Source organism: Homalodisca vitripennis, chromosome 2, assembly GCF_021130785.1.
Source record: "Homalodisca vitripennis isolate AUS2020 chromosome 2, UT_GWSS_2.1, whole genome shotgun sequence".
NCBI classification, from domain to species: Eukaryota; Metazoa; Arthropoda; class Insecta; order Hemiptera; family Cicadellidae; genus Homalodisca; species Homalodisca vitripennis.
In genome coordinates this window covers 96,806,786-96,830,185 of record NC_060208.1, presented here as the reverse complement: position 1 = coordinate 96,830,185, position 23,400 = coordinate 96,806,786, and the positions used below count along the sequence as shown (strand labels likewise).

Genomic DNA, 23,400 nt, shown 5'->3' with positions numbered 1-23,400 from the left:
AAATAGTATCCATTGTTGAAGATACGGCTCGGAATCTAAACCGAAAGTAAAAAAATCTGGAAATTATTAAGAAGTTTTAATAGTCAAGAAAGAAAAATGTGTTCAAACGTTTTGACCATACTGGTATTAGGGCTATTGGACGATAATTTTGCATTTCTGTTTTTATCATTTTTAAAAATTTGTTTTATTTCAGAATGTTTGAGATGATCAGGGAATGTTTCGAATGATTCCTCAATAATGTAATAAAAGTGGGCACGCCGTCCCACTCTACAGTAATTGTTTTCAAAGTGTTTTTGCGATTTGTTCGTGTCTGAAAGAAATTTAAAGTTACAATCACCACAAATCATAATATTCTTTGTAACAATTGTTTTCTAACATAATCAATCATTTTTAAAGGCTAGAAAAAATCATAGATGTTACTCCCTGGATTCTAGTTAATAGAGACTAAGAAAAATGGAACGTTACATTTAAACATTTCAATTGAAGTTTAATCAACAATTTTGTTCATTTGAGGTACACTCTTGCTAAATTGACTGTTTTCGTTTTTAGGGTATTTGAAAGTAAGATACTAGTTTCTCAGTATCCACTTGATCATGAAAATCATGATCCGGGCTTATATGACGGAATCGTACAGATTAGTGTCTCAGTGACGTCAGCTGTCCAAGTTTCTTGAAAGCAAATAACATCACAAAGGTTTCTTAGACGAAGAGAGCGCGGGCGCTAAGACGAAAAAGGCAACCATTTATTTAATCGGTCCAACAAGGTAAACCCCTAATCCAACGAGTTGGTCAAATATTACAACCAATTAGTTGTGCTTTTAACTAAGTAAAAAGTGTAATACAATATTGATCTATGAAGACAAAAATGTTGTATTATATATATTTACTTGTACAACAATTTATATTCAGTTACTATAATATATAAAAATTAAATTTTAATCCGTTCTTTGTTTATAAATGTATTGTAGTATAGCTAAGAAGAGACTCTTCCGCTTAAAACTTTGGTGAGTGTGACTTTTAAAAGTACCCAATTATTATGTCGTGTATAATTTCTAATTTCAGGAATATCAAATTTTCTAATTATTTATATTATTACCATTGTGACTCATACATTTTTCAACATTGTAGAATGTATTTGGTACTAAAAACGCTTGTAGTGTTATTTAAAATATATTTGGATTATTTATATACGAGTATACAGATGAAATGTTGAATTTCACACCATCATGAATTGGAAAATGATAAAATGAATTTAGTTTATATTGCTGGTATCTAGGAGTTTAATTATATCTTGTAACATTAAAATGATAAAAAAAAGTTCTTCCCGGTCGAATTTTACTTTGACGTAAAACGTAAAATATATGTGTATTTTAAATAAACGTCCTAGGTAGAATCTGTACATGTAATTTCCTGAAACTATTTTAAAATTACTTTTTAATTATGTTTTATTTAATATTCTAATATATTTCTTTTTGGAAAACAGGTCATTTCTGAAATATATTCATTATTAGTCCCGATTTCTCCATACAGTAACATTATTTGTAAATATGAGTGGAATTATACTAGCGCATAATAAGCCATTTTTAAAAAGTCGGTTTAGCAATAGTATACCCGAGGCATCTGTAACAAATGTAGTTAATACTACGAGTATTTATAAGACAAAGATTTATTATCAACTATAGTATATGATTGGAATATGAATTAAAATCAAACTTGATAAAACTAGCTTTTGTTAATTATTTTTACAGTTAGTTTATAAAAGAAAAACATTAAAAATGCGTATATCATCTCTTGTTTGTGTACTTAGGCACAATTTTTCGTAAGAAAATGATTCTTATGCATAACTAAACAACTAAATAAACTACTGTTTGTTAGCGCAAAAAGCTAAGAATAAAACCAGTTAATACATTGCTGTCAACGTAACAAGTTCATGGAACGCCGTTAAAATTATCTCCATCAAGATGGTTGTAAATTGCTTGAAATGAACCATGTTAGAGCATACGCCTATTATTATCACGCTAAACAACCACAACATAATTCACAGCTGTGTGTAAATTGAGGTATAATTCGTGTGTAGAGGTTGGCAACATGGTTGTTGGCAGCCGGATCTCCAACAATACTCAATTTATCATCAGTTGTTTCTAACTCCTGTCTATTTAATCTTGTGGGATTAATTATGTTCTTCGTTAACAGCATTACCAAATATCAATCAATGCGTTTTAACGGGTTGAAAAGGTTTTTAAATCTATATTTCTTCTAAACATACGAGTAAATTAGTAACACAACACTTGTTTTTAAAAAATACTGTCCAATTCAATTTAATCCAATATTTTCTTAGTGACACAAATATATCATTTACATAGAGGTGTATGGAATGTGACACTAAACCTACATTATTGTTTGTTTTACGTGTATTATATATTTCAACAGTGTTATATAACATCAAATACCGACATAAATCCAGTTTAAAATGTATTATATAGGAATTTTAAATTTACTAACATTTTCTGCACACGCACTTTCCACTAACCCACAATCACAATATTATACATCTAATGTTAGGTTAACTATAATCAACTTAACGAATACTCTAAAGAATACTTAAATAAAAACATATATTGAATTTAAGAGTGAGCACAATGTTTGGATACGTAAGTTTTGAAAGATAGTCAAAATTAGATTATAAACTTAATTTAGACTTAGAATTTAAGAGCAAGCACAATCATTTTTATATAATATGTTTTGGACACCCAACATAAGAACAGACACTTAATTTGACCTTGTCTATAATAAGATTCACATCAACTAAAACAGTACCCTTTATCATAAGAATAAATACAATTTTAGCGTGATTACAATACGTTTTACATCAGTTTGTAAGTGTACTCATAATCAGAATACACCTAACTCTGAGTTTACCAATGATCAGCTTTCATCAAATGATAAGAGAGAAGGATAATAACATTTACCTCTATATTTGAAAGAAAGTTATTTAAAATCAACTTAGATATCCAATTTTAAGGTAACCATACTGGCTAAAATTTTCAAACATATTACAATAGTCATACAGTTACTCTAATTCCCCTCGTAAGGCTATTCCTTCAGAAGGGAAAGAGGGTAAAACTATTCCCGTCCATAGTGTCGCTTGTTTCATTGTATAGGAAAGAGAACATTGAATATAACAGGTTTGTTTATTTTGACAAATAGTACCGATAAATGTAAAACCGTAAAACATCGGTATCACGTGTGTGTTTACAAACTTTGTCAAACAATGGTCGACGATAAAACTTAAATGTTTCAAAACAGAGGGAAATTGATATTGTTTGGTACTGTAACTTTGAGGTTATGTTAGACAGACGTCTTCTATTGGAGTTTTATTCTTGGCCTCTCAGCTGATAGCGCTGTCCGCTGGCCGCCCGCCGCGCCTTGTCTCGACTCACTGTGCTGTTCTGCCCGGCATCTGACTTTGGCTCTCGCCCAAATTGCAACGCTGTGATATTGTTCGTGTTAGGACGCAGCTGTTGATGTACGGAACTGTTTGACTTCGGTGTTACAGTCTTTATATTGTAATTCCCTGTAGAACCTGTAGTAAGGGAGAGTTGTGGTTGACTCAAGCTGTGCCCGGCATCTGACTTTGTCTCTCGCCAAACTTGCAAAGCAGTGATATTGTTCGTGTTAGAACGCAGCTGTTGATGTACGGGACTGTTTGACTTCGGTGTTACAGTCTTTATGTTGTAATTCCCTGTAGAACCTGTAGTAAGGGAGAGTTGTGGTTGACTCAAGTTGTGCCCGGCATCTGACTTTGGCTCTCGCCAAACTTGCAAAGCAGTGATATTGTTCGTGTTAGAACGCAGCTGTTGATGTACGGAACTGTTTGACTTCGGTGTTACAGTCTTTATGTTGTAATTCCCTGTAGAACCTGTAGTAAGGGAGAGTTGTGGTTGACACAAGTTGTGCCCGGCATCTGACTTTGGCTCTCGCCCAAATTGCAACGCTGTGATATTGTTCGTGTTAGAACGCAGCTGTTGATGTACGGAACTGTTTGACTTCGGTGTTACAGTCTTTATGTTGTAATTCCCTGTAAAACCTGTAGTAAGGGAGAGTTGTGGTTGACTCAAGTTGTGCCCGGCATCTGACTTTGGCTCTCGCCAAACTTGCAAAGCAGTGATATTGTTCGTGTTAGAACGCAGCTGTTGATGTACGGAACTGTTTGACTTCGGTGTTACAGTCTTTATGTTGTAATTCCCTGTAGAACCTGTAGTAAGGGAGAGTTGTGGTTGACTCAAGTTGTGCCCGGCATCTGACTTTGGCTCTCGCCAAACTTGCAAAGCAGTGATATTGTTCGTGTTAGAACGCAGCTGTTGATGTACGGGACTGTTTGACTTCGGTGTTACAGTCTTTATGTTGTAATTCCCTGTAGAACCTGTAGTAAGGGAGAGTTGTGGTTGGCTCAAGTTGTGCCCGGCATCTGACTTTGGCTCTCGCCAAACTTGCACAGCAGTGATATTGTTCGTGTTAGAACGCAGCTGTTGATGTACGGGACTGTTTGACTTCGGTGTTACAGTCTTTATGTTGTAATTCCCTGTAGAACCTGTAGTAAGGGAGAGTTGTGGTTGACTCAAGTTGTGCCCGGCATCTGACTTTGGCTCTCGCCAAACTTGCAAAGCAGTGATATTGTTCGTGTTAGAACGCAGCTGTTGATGTACGGAACTGTTTGACTTCGGTATTACAGTCTTCGTTGTGTAATTCCCTGTAGGTCCTGTATTAAGGGAGAGTTGTGGTTGCTCAAGTTCTGATAGGTAGCACCGCTTTTAGTTCCGCTTACTCTAAGCGGAAAGTGCGTCAGGAGATAATGTAAGTTGAGACAATTTTAAATTTCCATTTTTAATTGAAAATTTGAAATTTTTGAGTAACTTGGATTTTGAGCACTGTTCATTTTTTGCACTGTTAATTAGATTAGGAGCGTTAGACTAGGATCGTTACGTATCATCTTTACACATAAAATTCTCGTGCCGTGATGTTCGTTCACGTTAATCTCCGAAACCACTAAACCGATTTCAGTAAAATGTAATACATATGTATTGTTTTTAAATAGATTAATAATCGTACATTTTTGATTGCGGATTAGGTTTGTAAGTTTTCAATTATTTAATCAATGAACTGTTCGTGTAAACATAGTTTTATGATATTACAACCATGTTTAATTAATTTAACACTATTTTCAATTTGTTTACATATATAGTCTTGAAAGCACAGAGTAAACTTGATGGCAACATAACTTCTGATACCAACCTTTCCTGCAATAGCTGTTTAGCAAAACAAACAGCTATTGAAAGGAGATCGGCTTCTCCTTTTTTTTAAAAAAAAAAAGCATAAAGAAAATATGCAGACAAGAAAGTTAAATTTGTTGTTAAAATGTACTTTTCAGCAAATGATAAGTTTTTAGTGCTTGGTCAGTACGGTAATATATATATAGTTTTTTCCGTTCGTCACATTTGTGTGCTCTTTAACTCATAGTAAAAGTTATAAACTTATAGTCCATTATTAACTAACTTTAGTTATCTTTTGACAGAAGTAGGTATGTGTTTTTTCTGTTTCGTCAGATCTTTCTGTCAGTTTTAAGAGCACACAAATGTCACGAACGAAAAACACTCACGATATATAAACACACGGTGTGCACGACCCAAGGAGTTCAGCCAGAAAATACAGCATCCAGGTGGTTCTTGAGGGACTACTAGTTACCCTTATACCCCGCAGAGACCGCTCGGGAACTCTGGCGCTAAGATATAAACGCAGGTCTGATACTTTTCGGACAGGCCTCGTACGACGTCATTGATATTATTTACTTGTTATTTGTTGTACTTGAATTTAATATAATACATAATAATGCAAAATTTGTATATAATGTTAATCGTATAATAACTATATAATAATTAAAATGTTTAATATATCTTGTCATATTATTTTCAAGGCTTTACAGACGTTAAAACTACCCTTTCTGTCGTTTTGATCAGAGAATCTCAGTTTAGGTGCTCTTCGATTCCAGAAAGATTTTTGGATCATCGGAGGTACCATATTAAACTGCCAAGTTTACCCTGTTTCTTCTCCTAAAACTAGAGAAAACTTGGAACAAAACCCTTATTTTTAAATTTGCTTTTTATCTTGTTTAGTTACTTCTAAATAGAAGACTAACACTTCAAGTATAAGGTAGTAGTCTTCAAGAAGAATTCAAATTAAAGGTATTCAAAAGTAAAATAACACTATAATGAAAGTTTTCTCCTCAGTTGCTAAAGTAGCAGAATGATATGTCAGAATGCGACTATTCACAGCAGAAATATTCTTACAGTGGCATTGGTTGGTATCTTACGAAATATAATATACAATAAGTATAGTGAATTGATTACCTCTGTTGGTCTACATATAATATTAATAACGATTTATGAGCAAAGCGTACACGTTGGAGAAGATGTACTGCCTTAAGGCCATGATGTCACACTGCCGTGGCGCCGCGTCCGTCCATCTGCGGATGGATTTTTAAAATAATCGCTAACCATGTTGTCAAATAGGACAAGTCACACTAACATAACCGACGTGGCGCAACGTTCGTCGCGTCGGCCACCTTCTGCTGCGCTATGCGGCTGGAGCGCTCCTTGGCCGACGTCGGCGATGCTACGAAGGCTCGCGCATGCGCACAAAGCACCTCCCCAACCCCCTCACCGGGGCACCGCGCGCTCTTGCCACTACCTACTCCTTTTATTTTATATTTTTAATAATTTGTTTAAAAAACCCTTGCGCGAACCTCTAAAACAGCCCGACACTCCAGGATGAAATGACCGCTAGTTCTAGGGTTAATGAATACTCTGGTGTCATGTTTATATGCAATCATTTTATTTGTTATTTTTCATATTATGTTTGATCTATAACAAAATTAAATACGCCTTATTTTAAAAACATAAAGACTTATTACAAAACTGAAAACACCAACACAAAAATTACAAAATAATCCTTTCAAGTGCATCTTATATATAAAAACCAATAGTTTTAAAGAGGTATATCAAAGTATTGAATGCCCTAATTACTAAGTTCATAATAGAAATAGTATTGCATGTAATAATGAAAATATAATTTTTATAATAATAATTATTAATGAATACGCTCCAGAACAATAAATTAATTTTGTAGAGCTATAACAAACTATTAATTCCACTATCAGTGTATAACTAAACAAATTCAAAGTAGTTGAAATGCATAAGCAACTCCTAGAAAGACGTGGCGTTGGCCGTGGACGCGTGTCTGGTAGTTTGACGGAATTCGAGACCGTCGCGGCATACGCGGACGTTCATACTATGGATGGACGGACGCGACGCCACGGCAGTGTGACATGGCCTTTACGCCACATTGTAAGTGTGAGGAGGTACAAGGTAAGAGAAATACACTGATAAGAGCGCTACTGTAATGGTGAATATGTCTGCTGATTATAATTAGGCAAATAATGTTAGAGTGTGACGTAAAAATTTAACATACATGTCTAACGCCTCTCTCACTTTGTTTATAATAAAAAGGGAATGTAAGAGTACGCTTCTGTGATGAAACGAATGTTAGAGTATGGCAGAAGTTATAAAGGCGGGTTTAACACAATTTATGTGATAGGACAAGTAGTTAATACTTGCTTCAGTAGGACTCTCGTATCGTATTATAACATTGCTACTGTAAACGTATTGTGTTTTGTTACAAGTATAACATGTAATAAGTAAGTTTTTTATGAGAGGAATTTAAAAATCAAAGTTTCTTAATGTAAAGTATAACTTGTATATGCTACAAATTATTATTGTACATTTCTGATTTTATAAACGTCCTTCATTGTTTCGTAAAGTAAATAGATATTTTGTGCAAAATAACTGCTGTAGGGTTGACTGTACAGACTGATGAGTCCTCTCAGTTCTCAAGTTGTTTGAACTCCAATTTTAACTCCCCCAGTCAATCTGGACTCGCCAGACTTGTGCAGTAGTGCTCACACTGGCCAAGGACGGCACGCGGACGTAAGAATGTTGTTATTAAATCACATCACCTCAGATATTAAAAATATCTGAACCCATCCCATTGAGGATTTTGGCCTGCAGTGAATTGAAGAAAACACAATACTGTAGTGTTCAATAAGCAAAAAATAACAGCTCAATGTTCGAGGCATCTTCAAAGGTGTTATGATATTCGTAGAGCCAATACCACCGAACACGTAATTGCAAGTTGTGGCTTAACGTATTATTTGCGTTCACACAGTGAAGTTTGTCGCTTGTTTTTAAATACATAAATAGATTTCTTGCTGACGAGTATATAGTTTGACTTTAAACTTCCTCCTTTAGTCCAAAACATGAGATACCAATGTACCTCTACATGCACAAAAAACGTTCGATTGCCTACTAAATTGTATTTCCCAGACTAACTTTAAAATGGAGCGATTGTAAACACCTTTAATAACCCTATATCTAACATTTTTATAATAAATAGTGTTATAAAATTAACTGCAATCTAGAAATACATTACTAGCGCATATGTGCACATACATCGTAATAATCACATACCGACAATTCATAAAAAATATCTAGTGTAAAATGGCGGAGAAATTGTTGACGAGGACACACTAAACGTGGTGAAATAGCACAAAACCATTTTTTTACGAAAAGGAGTTGTTTTCCGTTACCGCAGCTTTTGGCGCAGAAGAGGTGGAAACGGAAAAACGTCTCTGGCTGATATTATTGTGTTCTCTAAATAAGCATATCCTGTTGCTCAGAAATTTCGCTACTTTTCATTTGGTAAACCAATTGTTATAATACTATCATTAAAATTAAATTGAGCTAAAATCATAATTTTAAAAGGGTTTTAAAAACCTATAAGAATGTATAATCCTTAAATGAAAATCAGTTATTCCTACCCTCCTGTATTAAATAAATAACGAAATGGATCAGCCTTCCTCCTGAAAATGACTAGTTTCGACTTTTTCAAGTGGTACTAATATCACATTTATGGTTGTCGATTGCCGGCACATGATTATATCCAAATACAATATACATTCGGTGTTTCGTTTTATTGTCATCAGTCTACCTTGTAGATAAATTGCACTCTGTGTAGTAAAGTCAATGAAGTATTTCATTTTTGACCACCTCTTTCTTTTAAACAAGATCCATTCGTAAGTATTGTAAAATTTGTAAAAGGTATTTGTGACGTTTTTGGTTTTTTCTTCCTAAGATAATGAGTTAGAGTCAACATAAAAATAAAACTGTAACAAAGATCAAATAAATGTTTCGATTTTGCAGAGCGGGAAAATAATTACTATAATGAACAAATTTAATGCATTAGGTAAAATAAAGAATAGGCCAATATCTTTGCGATTAAGGGTCAATAGGTGTGTTTTTGACGTAAAAACGTTTAGTTGACTTTGGTTTTGTTTGTTCCCATATTCTCGAATTGTTTGATTGTTTGCATGTCAACCTTGTTTTTTTAAGATTGGAAAATTGACTTAGAGCTCATACGACTTCTTGAAACGCCATGTTTCTGTTTCAAATATATAATAATGAAAATATATGTTATCAGCCTTTAAAAATTGCTTAAGATAAAAATGTGACTTTTAAATTGTTTAAATGAGTTATAGCGTCAGGGAATGACATGTTGTTTTAATTATAGCTGAAGAAAATTTTATTTTTTTAATAAATATTATTTAAGAAAATGTACAAATTATATAATAAAATGCTGTACAAAATTGTTTTTTCATAATTTAATTCTCTCCAATTATTTTTATTACTCACGCCATAAGTTTCATGGCCTTATTTCACAATGACGTTTCTATTTGCATCTACTTATAAGATGCTCAAAATGCCTACATCTTTCTTGGAATGATGAAAAGAATTTTAAATTATTTTCTACCTTAAGACAAAAAGGGTTGAGATGAGAAGTTTACCTATAAATGCAAATGAAATTAAAACAGATTTTATCTTCTTAACTAACCGCTTCCCGTCTGGTAGGTTTTTAATCATGCAGATGTTGGAAATTTAAACAGTGACAGCCCGAATATCTTTCCTGCGATTTGGGAGCGGATAACAAACGTGTACTCAAGTCATATATGAGCATGAGTCCGTTGCTATAATTTTGTGGAGGAATAATTGATCAATCCTTTTAATCCGCTTAAGACATAGAACGTGACTTTGTAGCCGAGTTGATAGTTCAGGTGTATGAAAACAAGTCACGCAGACGGCCGTGCTGTCGTACTGTATGGTGAAGGTAGGAAAGGCGGGAAAGGCTGACAGGCAATTCCTTCCTGAGGAAACGATACGGTCGTATTTTATGCTACGTACACAAGGAAGGTCAATACATTAAACACGGTAGCGGGAGTGCGTGTGCCTGTGTGAGTTATTTACAACCAAAGCCGTCATGAAAGTATCACATTTATGTTCTAGTTTAATAAACATAGACAAGTTTGTTTATTAGAAACATTCTTTGCCTTCCAATAAATAATTGATTAAACGGACTCGTTAAACTCTAATGAACGTGTTTTAAGATAAAATTTGAAACGTTCATTATAAAATAAAGAAAATGTTGAGTTTAACGAGTATAACAGCACTGAGTAGTAAACCGGTGAACCAATGTAAAACGATTGTTTTGAGTCTTTTAATAATTAAAAAAAATATTTATTGTATATTGTTAATTTCGTAGTATTACGAAATAAAACCCAAAATAAATACATTTAATAATTGTGAATGAATTATGACGATTTTATTTATATTTCCTCACTTTGTGTGGTGACAAAACTAAATATATTTATTTATAAATGCGTTAGTATTATGTTTTAAAAATTACAAGAATAATCACTAAGCCTATTTAAAATACCGTACTTGTTTTTTTGTCCCAAAAATAGTAAATAAATATACCAGATTTGAGAATTAATATGGAATGCCTTTTTCAGGCAAGTTTTTTTAGTGCTAATACGGAACCTTTTTTTGTTTGTACTTATAGAAGAGATTATAGATATTTCCAAGTTCTATGAATAGACAAGTATTTATAATAATAAATTATTATTGTTATATTAATGAGCTTACATTCTTTACTGAAAAAATACTTAATAAAAAGTCTATAATATTTTATATAAGTTTGAAAAGATTTGCATACTGTAATCCTTATTTAAGCTCACTCGGAGACAATGGCACCGGTATTGTTGTATCGCGATGTTGGCTATGGGCCCATCAACCGGCAATATCTTCACGGGCGCCAAAAGGCGCACGAGAGCAATTTCAATGCAGTAAGGTTATTGCGTATTCGATTTGTGAAGGCGTGAATAAATACCAACCGTAAGCAAAGTGAAAGGCCAGATATGATAATACTTAATCCAGGTAGTTGCACCGTGCCATGGTATTTTCCTTCTACTGCCGTCATAGCCACTGGTTAGTTGAGCTACTCACTCGAGGGGCTGGAAAGATTTCATTTCTAGATGTCTGTCCACGCAATATAATAAATACCTCATTTATAAAACTTTTGGGAGTTTTCATGAAACTTAATTTCAGTGTAAGCAACTTCAAGTTTGATGATGGTACATGTAACTTATACCGATTTCACTAAACGTTATCGATAATGTTTACATAGAACTTACAGGAAATCATGATGACAACGAAAATCGCGTAGGATATAAATTTGTAAATAAACTACAATCATTATTACGACATTTCAATATATTAACACATATACCCCAAAACATAATATACCTTTTGGTTCCTTGGTGAGTACACCGTTATTACTGAACAATGAAAGAAATTGTAAATGTATCATTAATTCCCTATTTCTACATAAACAAGAATGAGTTCTATGATGGTGCACTTCCAGCTGTGGAATTTAGCTGAGCATCTTTGAAGCCTATCACTCAGTATGTTGACACAATTTATCTTATGTCTGTAGGGGGGTGTAAAACTTTTTTTATGATTATATGCCTATATGTCCGTTCACAGGACACCTCAAAAATAAAATTTAGCACGCAACTTAGCGAAGTCCGTTAGGCGATACGTTTTATGGTAGACTCCTACCATCTATAGTATGAGTTACATTATATAAGTTAAGTATTGATGTATACATTCATAAATGAAAAAGAGACATAAGTAAAGATCTACGTAGTAGTTTCCTCGGTAGTGTACTGTAATTATATACAATAATTTGGTTAGACGAAGCAAGGAACAAATATGTAGGTTAAGTGAGTAAAATTGAATTCATGAGAATCAAATTGTAGAGTTGGGGGAGTAATTTTATAGAAATGTTTAAACGTAACCATGGGTTGTGTGATACATACTTTTAAAGATCTCATTATACTGAACAACTCGGTGAAGATAATTTTAAATTGACTTATTTAAGTTACTTAAAATTATATCTTAAACTATATTTTAAACATTGTTCCAAAACGTTATAAAGAGCTTATACATTAAGTATTGTGTTATTCTTACCATATTGTAGAATAACACAATACTTAATTGTTTCCAAGATTATTAGTTAGATGATTTTTCAGGAAACATGTGGTAGGATCACGTTAAACTGAGGTTTTCAAATCTGAAAAATACGCCAATTAAAAGGTTAATAAGAATCCTTCAAATCCAATGGTACGTCCCATGATAGACTTTTGAATATTTCGATAGAATTGTGTTATTTAAACTTTTTTACCCCATACTGTTGAAAAATAGCAGGCTAACCTAAAATAAAATGTTACTAACAAAATTAGATAATCCTAATCCAATAAATAAGCTTTGTAACAAAGTAAAAATCATTAATATTCAAATTGTACTATGTGGTTTAATGTGCGTAAAAAGAGCATGTATGCCTTGGCAGCAATAAAAGATTCGCCATATAGATACTGAAAGTAGATTTCAATATTACATAATTAATAGTCGTGTATTGGGGCTGTATATAAGAACTATAACTTTTATCATAAGATAACAATGACAATTACTACAAAAGTACGACATTAATTTTAAAACTTGTATGTAGATTTCTTTGTTTATATGGATTTTTAGAATAAACACTTACATTTTTTTGTAAGTAGGGTTGGTATCTGTTATACTAGTTCTTTAATTCTAAAAGGAATCACTCACAGAAAGGGAATAGCTTCAAAACTTTGCTTACCCAATGTTTGAAAAAGGGGGAAGTAAAATAAAAACTTAATTATATTACTTATTGTAATATTATAATTTTTTAAGAATATTATTCACAGTCTGCAAAAAGCTTTCAAACAAACAATGATTAGTTTTAGTGTCGAGAGTTCACTATCGGTGAAGATCTAGCACATTTCTGAAAGAGATTCATACATTTTTTCTATGAAATTAGTTTTTACTCTAAGTTTACTGTTTTAACGCTACTATCCGGCGTTTTAACAGCACATAATTCGGAAAATTAAATTACAATAATAAAGTATGTTTTATAAAGTCATTCGCCCTAAATGAAAACATTAAGCCAAATACCTTAAAATGAACATTAAAAAAACACTATCCTATATAGTAAATTGAGTCCCGCACGTACTACACACACACACACACACACACACACACACACACACACATAAAATTTGATATATATACAGCACCTTATTTATGAAAAATTTGTATAATTTATTCACTATTAATTAAAGTTTTTTTATTATTTGTGGTATTTGAACCACTATACGGAATAAATACATGCACATGAAATACAAAGTATTTAATATCCTAAAATACTAAAATTCTTAAAAGTATTATAATGCTATTAAATAATATAAAGCTCTTACCTCGTATTTTCATGGCATTAAAACTTGAAGACCACTCTGGAGAACATTATCTCAAACATCTTATTTTAAGCATTGTACACAGAAAATCGTACATAGAGAACGTCACGTGGGATCTTGCTGGTTCTTCGGTGTATATCGTTTTATAAGAGATACACAAAATAACTTCTTTAATAACATAAATATATGTCATGTAAATATTAGCATTTTAAATGTAAATAACCCATACGAGTTGGTTTTGGACATTTTTACGCTTATCAAATATTGTCAGTTCATAGGCGCTTCCAATGGAAAACTCCTAAATAAAAAGGAAATTATTACAATTACAATGTTTAAATTTATAAATCACAATGCCCGTTAATTAAAATGTACATTTAAAGATTGGTTTTTGGTGATTGGTGATTGGCTTGAATTTCAAAGCCAAACTCTAATCAGTGAAAAATCACTCGGGTGAATTCAAATGAAGGCTTAAGTATTGACATTAGCAATATCTTAAGCTACATACACATTTATTTATCAAACACTCATTAAAACATTTTCAAGTAATATGTAATATATATATATATATATATATATATATATATATATATATATACAAAACGGTTTGAATAATGCCCATGCATACATCAAATTGGATACATATAAAAGAAAATGCATTCATAACGAAAAATAAGATGCAGTAAGAAAACAATCTATAACCAAACAAACGTCAAAACGTCATAAAGATTGCAAAAACTTACCTATTATTAAAAATAGTGAAAAATATTATCATTCTAACGTACACAAATTTTAATTTCAAGAGATAAATTGGAATAATAAGTTATAATCTATGCAATCATTAATAGGAAATATCTTTAAATATACAAAAACACCAGTATCAATCTATAAAAATAATAACAGTGGCAACATATATCAAAGCTACATAAATATTCTATGTAGTGTATAAAATATACATCTCTTGGTGATGTATTGTTGCGTTATTCCTAAAAATTATCTACGATGAATCTTACCATAACTGGTCTAGTTTTATGGAAATAAGTGAGGAATGAATAAAAACATTATCGTTTGTTGTTTATTGCAATGAAAACTACAATCAAAATCCAGAGCAAGTTTAAAATACGACACAGCTTCATGTCAGGATAGTTTGTCGGCGGTTTGTTGTTCTAAAGATTTCCATTTCTCCGTTGGTTGTGTCATAAGTATTAGATTCCATTATTTAAAAACGGATTTTTAGGGTTTGGACATTTTCAATTAGAATTATATCAACTCTGCATTTAACGATAAATGACATCAATTTTATCATTAGTGAAACAAGTAAGGATATTGAAATAAAAAAAATTAATAGTAAGAAAGTAATTAATAATTAAGTTTGAATTAAAACTACTAATGGTACGAAAAATATACAAATACGATATCAACAAATTCATATGAAACAAGCACATAGTGATCGATTTGGTTTAGGGAATATATATGATTAACTTGGGAAATGCAAATAAATTTTTATATTCCATTCAAAATAGAATTAAGTGATTTAAAAAAAAAGCTTCAAATGAGTTACATAGCACTTGATTGTGAGATAGACGTAGATAATTACAATGAAAGTGTCTCGAAGAAAAATTAATACTTTATATCAATTAATAAATGTTAATTACTGTGTATATAGTTATATTAATACCAATCCTTTATTGCTGTATCATACTTTATTATTATTATATCATATATTCATCTCTTAAACTGTTCAATACAGTTTTTTTTTTAATATTAAATTATTGAGTTTATGTTTACATTATTATAAGAGCTTCACAAACCTGTAAAGAAACACGTATGTAAATGTTTTAATTTATTACTGTTTCTGGTATTACAGTAAAAACCAGATCATTCAAAGCTCAAGAGACCAATAAATACATTTGAATCGTCCAAATTGTATTCGGACTTTATCCATATATTGGCACTTACCCATGGCTTTGCACGCAATATCCTGTCAAATAATGGGGACGTCAGTTGAGGACGTTAGGATGATTTCTTAAACATTTTCCAATCTACTGATCCATTTCAGAGTTGTTGGATTTTAATTGTGGAGAGCAGTGTTTGAGCAATGAAACAGATTTCATAAAAAATTAAACTTCCGACAATGCATTACTTCTAAATAGACCAACACATTGATGCTAAACCTCTTCACTGTACGTGCAACGCTTTTCGAGTTAATATGTGGACATACACACTGATACACAAAAAATTAACTTTTCAACTTTCTCGATTTACTAATAATATTTGCGATTATTTTTAAGTACCTCAAAGGAAATGCTGGCCACCCTTCCCTCTTCCTTTGTTTGTACCATGAATATCTGCAAACATAGTACAGTCCGTGCTCTTACTTCCCAATCCATGCTCGCTATATCGTACATTTTGTTTGGTTCAGTCTAGGAACTATATCAGTATTTATATACCTAATCAGTATCTTATAAGGAAAAAACGAACGTGATGTCCCCGGACGGTATGAAATAAAAACTGTCTTTAGTATCTGGTAGATTGCTTTTAAATTCCATTTTCTATGGTCAAGTGCTCACTAAACTCGCTTGTTTCCTCAAATTGTATCTATAGAGCGAATAGTTCGTTTAATCATGTTAGTACCATATACTCCTTTTTATTCCTTCAGCTACCTTAAATATATATCTTTATAAATAGTCCCAAAATTCCAAAAGAAACCATTTCGAATACCTTAAATATCATAGCACCTTAATGGCAATTTAGATAATTAAGTAAAATATATCTATAATTAGTTGGGTTGAATCCATCAATGATAAAAGTTAGATACTAGTGTTACTCATTACTATATGACTCGATCGTGTATAAAAAAATATTGCTTATCTTCATAGTATAGATGTTTTCTACAAAATAATAACTTTTAAGATTATTTGTAGGTGATATTTTGGAATTAAAATGTGTCTATGTTAACTATGTTACCTAATAAACAAATTTCTTTCAAACATGTTCCCTAAGTTATGTGTATTTTAGTATGAATCATCGATACGTCTTCACAAACTTATACATTAATTATATATATACACAAATATCTCTCTCTATATATATGCTATATATATATATATATATATATATATATATATATATATATAGCATTTATTAGAAATGGCCAACTGAAAAGTACTAGCTGTTCAAATTTTGAATAAAAATGTTTGGATTATCTATTATTATTATCTTATTATTATTATTATTAGCTATTATTATAGCTTCAGTATATAATTATACAGAGATACATAATCTAACTTGTGTTAATATGATTTCAAAATTGTTTCTACTAAATACACATTGAAAGAACTGACAATACTTCTGGTTTTAAATAAACGCGTGCTTAAGAAAAATAAAATCTATCATTGTAAAGATAATGCATTGTATTTTTTTAGAACTGCAAAGCTAATATTGTTTAACGCAAGAGAGAGAAAGAGCAAAGTAACAACAATGCTTGGATTCGCTCATTTGACTCTCTTGTAGTAAATGATTCTAGATCAGAAGAAAGTTCAGGGCACCCAAATTTTGCCCTCGATTGGTCTCGGGGGCCGGAGCCAATCGAGACACAGTTCGATGACGTAACAGACTTGGAAGGTTAGGAATTTTTATTCCCAGTCCAAATTGCTGGTTTCTTGTGTTGTGTCACAATGTGTTTTGTTCCTTTACCTTAGTAAATTTTGTGTCAGGTTTACATAAATACAGTGTGATTAGCATTATCTTAAGTCTAGATAAAAATTATTACGCTGTATTTTTAAATTGTGATTATACGAGAGGTTTTGATCACATTTAATTCTGGAGGTGCTACAACATTAAATTGTGCTTTTCATAAATACTGTAAAATTTGCAAATTAACAATTTTGCTTCATATCAATGCAAAATTAAAGTGAGATAATAAATTAATAATAATGTGAATGTTAGTACTCGTCAGTTATAAGTAAGATAATGAGTAACTGTGTGTGCAACGTGAAGCGGTTGAATCCAGTAACTGTGGGACTCTATACTTGCTGTTCCGCTCAATCAAGTCACGATTCTCTCTAATCAGTACAAATTTTGTTGTCAAAAGAGTTAAAGGCCCTCTTTTTTCTAAGTGATGTAATATTTCATACAATGATTCCATGCTATTTACAAGAGAATAAGCTACCTAATATTTGAGTCAAAATCGATTTATTAAAAGGAAGAATTTAGTATATTAAAAAAAATATTATTGTATTTTGCTAACGTTTTGTTGTCGAGTGGAACGTTAATTTTATTTTCATATTTTAAATTAAGATGTGCACAAGGTAGTAACTGGTGGTATACCTAGTAGTAACTGTACCACTGAACCACTGGCAAAGCCTTAAATAGATGACGTTTCTACAAGTATAAAGTACTACATGTTTATAACTGGTATGTAGTAGTAACTGGTGGTATACCTGGTAGTAACTGTACCACTGTAATGGCAATGCCTTAAGAGATGACGTTTCTACAAGTATAAAGTACTACATGTTTATAACTGGTATGTAGTAGTAACTGGTGGTATACCTGGTAGTAACTTTACCACTGTAATGGCAAAGCCTTAAATAGATGACGTTTCTACAAGTATAAAGTACTACATGTTTATAACTGGTATGTAGTAGTAACTGGTGGTATACCTGGTAGTAACTTTACCACTGTAATGGCAATGCCTTAAGAGATGACGTTTCTACAAGTATAAAGTACTACATGTTTATAACTGGTATGTAGTAGTAACTGGTGGTATACCTGGTAGTAACTGTACCACTGTAATGGCATAGCCTTTAAGATCAGCATACACAGAAGTCTCTGTTTATACAAGTATGTGCGGAGGTTCTTACAATGTAAATACGGACTGGACTTGTGTATTGATTTTCTGTGTCGAACCAGATGTAACCAGATATTACAGCTATCAAAATAACGTGTTTACCAGTTCAAATGAACTCTGAATATTTCAGTTTAATTTTTTTCAAAAATGAACTTTATACATTTCTTTAGTTACCGTCATATACTTTGTACGATTTCTGTGGTACGGTGGACTATCTATTAACTCTAATTGAAATATCTATGGTGACCATTTGAATTATTAAAAAGAAATCATATTGTCTCGGGCTTCATGATCTCTAAGAATCAAGAATCTAAGCATCACTGGTAAATTAAATTGGTAATTACAGTGAAACTTAAATATGTATTAAATTTAATAACTACTATGGGTTGTTTCTTTTTTTTTTACATGAATTGTAGAAAATTTAGAGTTGTTTTAGAACGTAACTGAATGTTTTTATTACTTTTGGTAATGTACACAATCAGCAAATCAAGAGATTTACAGCAGAGTGGGCTGCAGCCTTATAAATTCATGTAACAATTATAGTGCAATTAATTAACAACGACTCTTCCTACGCACAAGCTACGCTTATGTGGGAAGTACATTCAGTAATTACTGATAGCAGAAGCTAATGTATTAGTGAAATATATGTAAAATAGCTGCTAACAATGTTGCATATATTATTATTTCTATGAAATAAACGTTTATTTGATTTACTATGTACCATTAATAACTAATAATACAAAATTAAGGTGTCTATGCTAGAAAATTATGAAAATGTGGATGTTAGTATTGAAAATAAGGTTGGTGTAATTTTGTGCGCATTTTGGGGCAGTTGAATCCAGTTATTATGTGAACGGTACTTGCTATTGTACTAAATTCTTTTAAAGTTATCATTCTGTCTGCTGTCTGCTTCAAAATCATCTAAAAATCTGTATAATAATTCCTTACTGGTCGCAAGGTTATGTATAAGAGCTTTTAGAAGCCAAATTTTAACAATTTATTGCAACTGAAAGTATTTAGTTTTAAAAGAATGCTTCATTTTAGATATGTTTTTATTTAATTGTATTACGCAACGAAAAGTTAAATTTCACTTTTTATAATTTTACTTTTATATATTTTAAACCTGATTTTAGCAGTAGCCACAGTTTAAATAATCGATTTTCCCATACTTTGTAATATATGTATAGTTGTAATTGGTGTAAATACCAAGTATTTATCTGAGATTAATATATTTGAATGTTACCTGAAGTAATTTACGAAGTTTTCATAGCCGATAGTTTCATTAAATGTACTGATGTTACAGTAAAAAGTGAAATATTGAAAATTGTTCATACTATTGTCCAAATATTTGGCTCCATGTGACACATACACACAAGATACATTTTATTAAAAATGTAACTAATTTTAGCCACACTAAATGAATATTTGTATTTAAATTATTGCACACAGTTGTTTAGAATTTTAGATAATCGATAAAAAAATGTTGAATAAATGCAAGTAATAAAATACTGGAATCGATTTCACAATATTAATCTCAAATTTAAGAACAATAAGGTTATTTCAAAAATCTGAGAGAGAAAAGAAATGTTTCTACAAGTTAATGTTTTGGGAATCTTAGTTGAATTATTTTATAAGTAACTCATCTCAGATTTCCGGCTCATATCACTTCAAAACATATTGTTAATATAACTAAAGTTTTCACGTATTTTGGCCTGCTGTGAACCATCATCTTCAGTCAACATATATTAAACAGAACATACAAAAAAACACGTATTCATAAACAAGTAATATGAAGAAGTGAAGTTCTATGTGGCTATAACCAATAAATAACTAAGTTTATATGTACAGCCAACTACGTTATAGTTCTGTCATCTTAAACACACCTGTATATGCAGATATATGTTATTTTTAGTTACGGTTTAACATCTGCTGACTAAAAAGACTCACCACAGTGAGGCTGAGCGATTTCACAAATATAACGCATTTTGGACAGTTTTAGACGAGAATACACGTATTTTTATCACATCTTGTTACACCAAAAATTGTCCGATTTACATAACATTTTACATAAACCAATTATTGTACTATCTAGTTAAAGGTGTTCACCATAAAACAAGCTTACATATGTACCTGACGAACCTCGTCACCTCAAAAGAAATGCCAGGAAGCAACCAAACATATGTGGTTTATGTGTGTGTCTGTGTGTTACTCCACATAAGGAAAAGTCCACATATTGGTGTAGAGCATTCAGTATGTCCACAAATTTAATTTTGATAGACTGGCACAATCAATCTAATAAAGAAAAGAAAATTTCTAGTAGAAGACATAGACTTCAATTAATTTATTCAGTTTATTTTTTTACTTTATTTATGTTAATTTTTAAAGGTATCTGTAGTTTTTGTACAATATGTAATGTGAAATCATGTTACAAAAGGATTATAGTTGATTCAATATATTTCATGAAGTATGTTTAGTATTACATAAGAGGTAATTATACAGGATTTCCCAGAACTTCCTACCTATATTTTCAGGTATTATTTCTGGGCCAAATAAAACCAAAATATGATATTACATCTTTCAAAACTCAATAATTACCCGAATGACGGCCATTTTTTTAATGCTTTGATTTTTACTTTAACTATTTTTAGTTTGAGAACTGTTTGTTATAATGAAGTTATTATAATTTTGTATGTAGCCTTATATAAAAAAAGAACACTAATTTTTTAGTGGCTTTACTTTAAAAATAATGGTGGCTTCCTAAATGTTTTAAGCGTAATATCTTAAAAATGCCATACAATAAAAAAGAATAAAAAATAAAATTTAATTACAAATTCAATGATACCAAGTTTAAGAAAGTCGGTTAATAAATATGGGAAATGATGCGCTTTACAAAAACCAAGTACTAAACAATTTCCACTCTGACTATGTGACAGCACTGTTTGTGAGCCACAATAATCAGCTGTTTTAAATTTAGCTGCTGGAATAGGTTGATTATTACACTACATTGTTGATATGTGGTCAAAATAAACCTACCTATTTTTATAAAAGAAATATTTAATAATAAAAACTAAATTGAGAATAATGTAAAAAGGTCATAAGTGCATTCATATATCAAAAATGTATAACTAAAATGGCTAAAACACATTATACAATAAGACAAAATTAGCCTGGAACAAATATTTTATGAATTAAAATAAAATTACAAAAGGATTCAATTGGGCTGTGATTTTGAGAAACTTAAACAGCCAGTTCTAAGCCAGTGTACGATCCTGATCATTTGCACTCGAACCACATTATGAAATACAGTGTACAGACGCTTTACTTGATAAAATTTATAAAAATTATCTGATTACCCCTTTGCAGGAAAGAAAATGCCCAGTAGAAGAGATAGACTCCAATTAATTTATCCAGTTATACCAGTAGTTTAAGTTTAGTGGTAGATATTAAAATGTAAAAAGTAAACATAAAGAAACCTAGAATATTTTCATATTGTGCGCATTGGTAAAAGTTGCCAAGCGTAGACTTACCTGAGATGAGAACGTGGATTTTCTCCCTTATCATATGATCTTTTATCAGTTAGTTTACTTTGATTCTTAAAGCTAGCCTTTTGTGCTTCATTTGAGTTGACGATTACGCATGATACAATTTTATGAAGAAATAAAATTGTATTTAGTCATTACGTTTTCATTTTATGGCGCTGTGTCATTGTAAATAACTTCAAATACTGGATTTTTGTACAAATATTAATTAATGCTTAATTTATGAACAAACACTCCAATAAATAAGAATTTTTTTTATTTTTGTGAGGCTTTTCGTGCATAGGGTCTGACGATGTGTCCATTGAACACGAAAGGCCTCACAAAAATAAAAAATTTCTCATTTATTGGAGAGTTTGTTCATAAATTAAGCATTTGGTTTCCAATAAGAAAAAGCTGGTAAAATGTAATATTATATAACTTGAACTGAAAGATAACCGGTTTTATATTATTTTTATTTGTTTCGATTGATTGATAAGTTGAATGAATTAAATTGCCTATAAAGCAAGTTTATTTACTTAATTCTGATACACCATCAGTTTTTGGAACATTTCCTAAAACAGTTCAGGAATGTCAAACGTCTTGAGTGGGGAAATGACGCTGATAAAAACGACATTGACAAGCAAGTGAAGTTGACAGGTGACACTGGCAAGCAAGTGACGTAGGTACGTGACATTGACAAGCAAGTGAAGTTGACAGGTGACACTGACAAGCAAGTGACGTAGGTACGTGACATTGACAAGCAAGTGTCGTTGGCTAAGCGTGACGATGGCAAGCAAGTGACGTGGGCTTACTGAGGAAGACTGTGTCCCGGTAAGAGGCGCCAGACAAAAGCAACTGCAACACAAGCCCGGGGCGGCGCTCCAGCATACACGCACCTGCAACAGAGTGGAGAAGGCCTTGGATCAGACAGAGCGAAACGTCGACTGTGACAATAATCTTGGTTATAGTTAACTCTGAATCATCAGATTAGACCGTTATAAAAAATAAGGTATATTTAGAAAATCCATCTATTAACCTAAAATCAAATTTAATAAAAATTGTTTTACGAAAAGGACTTTATGCCGTATTATGATTCGGTATTAAATTTTAAAGTAAACTCAAAGTTTCCAAAGACCCGCAACGGCTTATTGATGGTTGACATAAATAGAGTCAGTTCTGATTGTTGGTACATGGTTAGACATTACAATATTATACTTCATTGTCTTAAAGTATGGCCAGTCTTCCAGTATATTTTCC

At 31.7% G+C, this 23,400-nt stretch overlaps 1 protein-coding gene across 1 annotated transcript in view; it reads right to left on the bottom strand.

Annotated features, from left to right (window-relative positions):
• Positions 1 to 23,037, bottom strand: part of LOC124354378 — a 221,149-nt gene extending 198,112 nt beyond the window's left edge. The window contains exon 1 of the mRNA XM_046804782.1: positions 22,956 to 23,037. Within this exon, the coding sequence (XP_046660738.1) occupies positions 22,956 to 23,031 (76 nt within the window). The 5' untranslated portion in view covers positions 23,032 to 23,037. The remainder of the gene's footprint in view (positions 1 to 22,955) is intronic.
• Between the last annotated feature and the right edge of the window lie 363 nt (positions 23,038 to 23,400).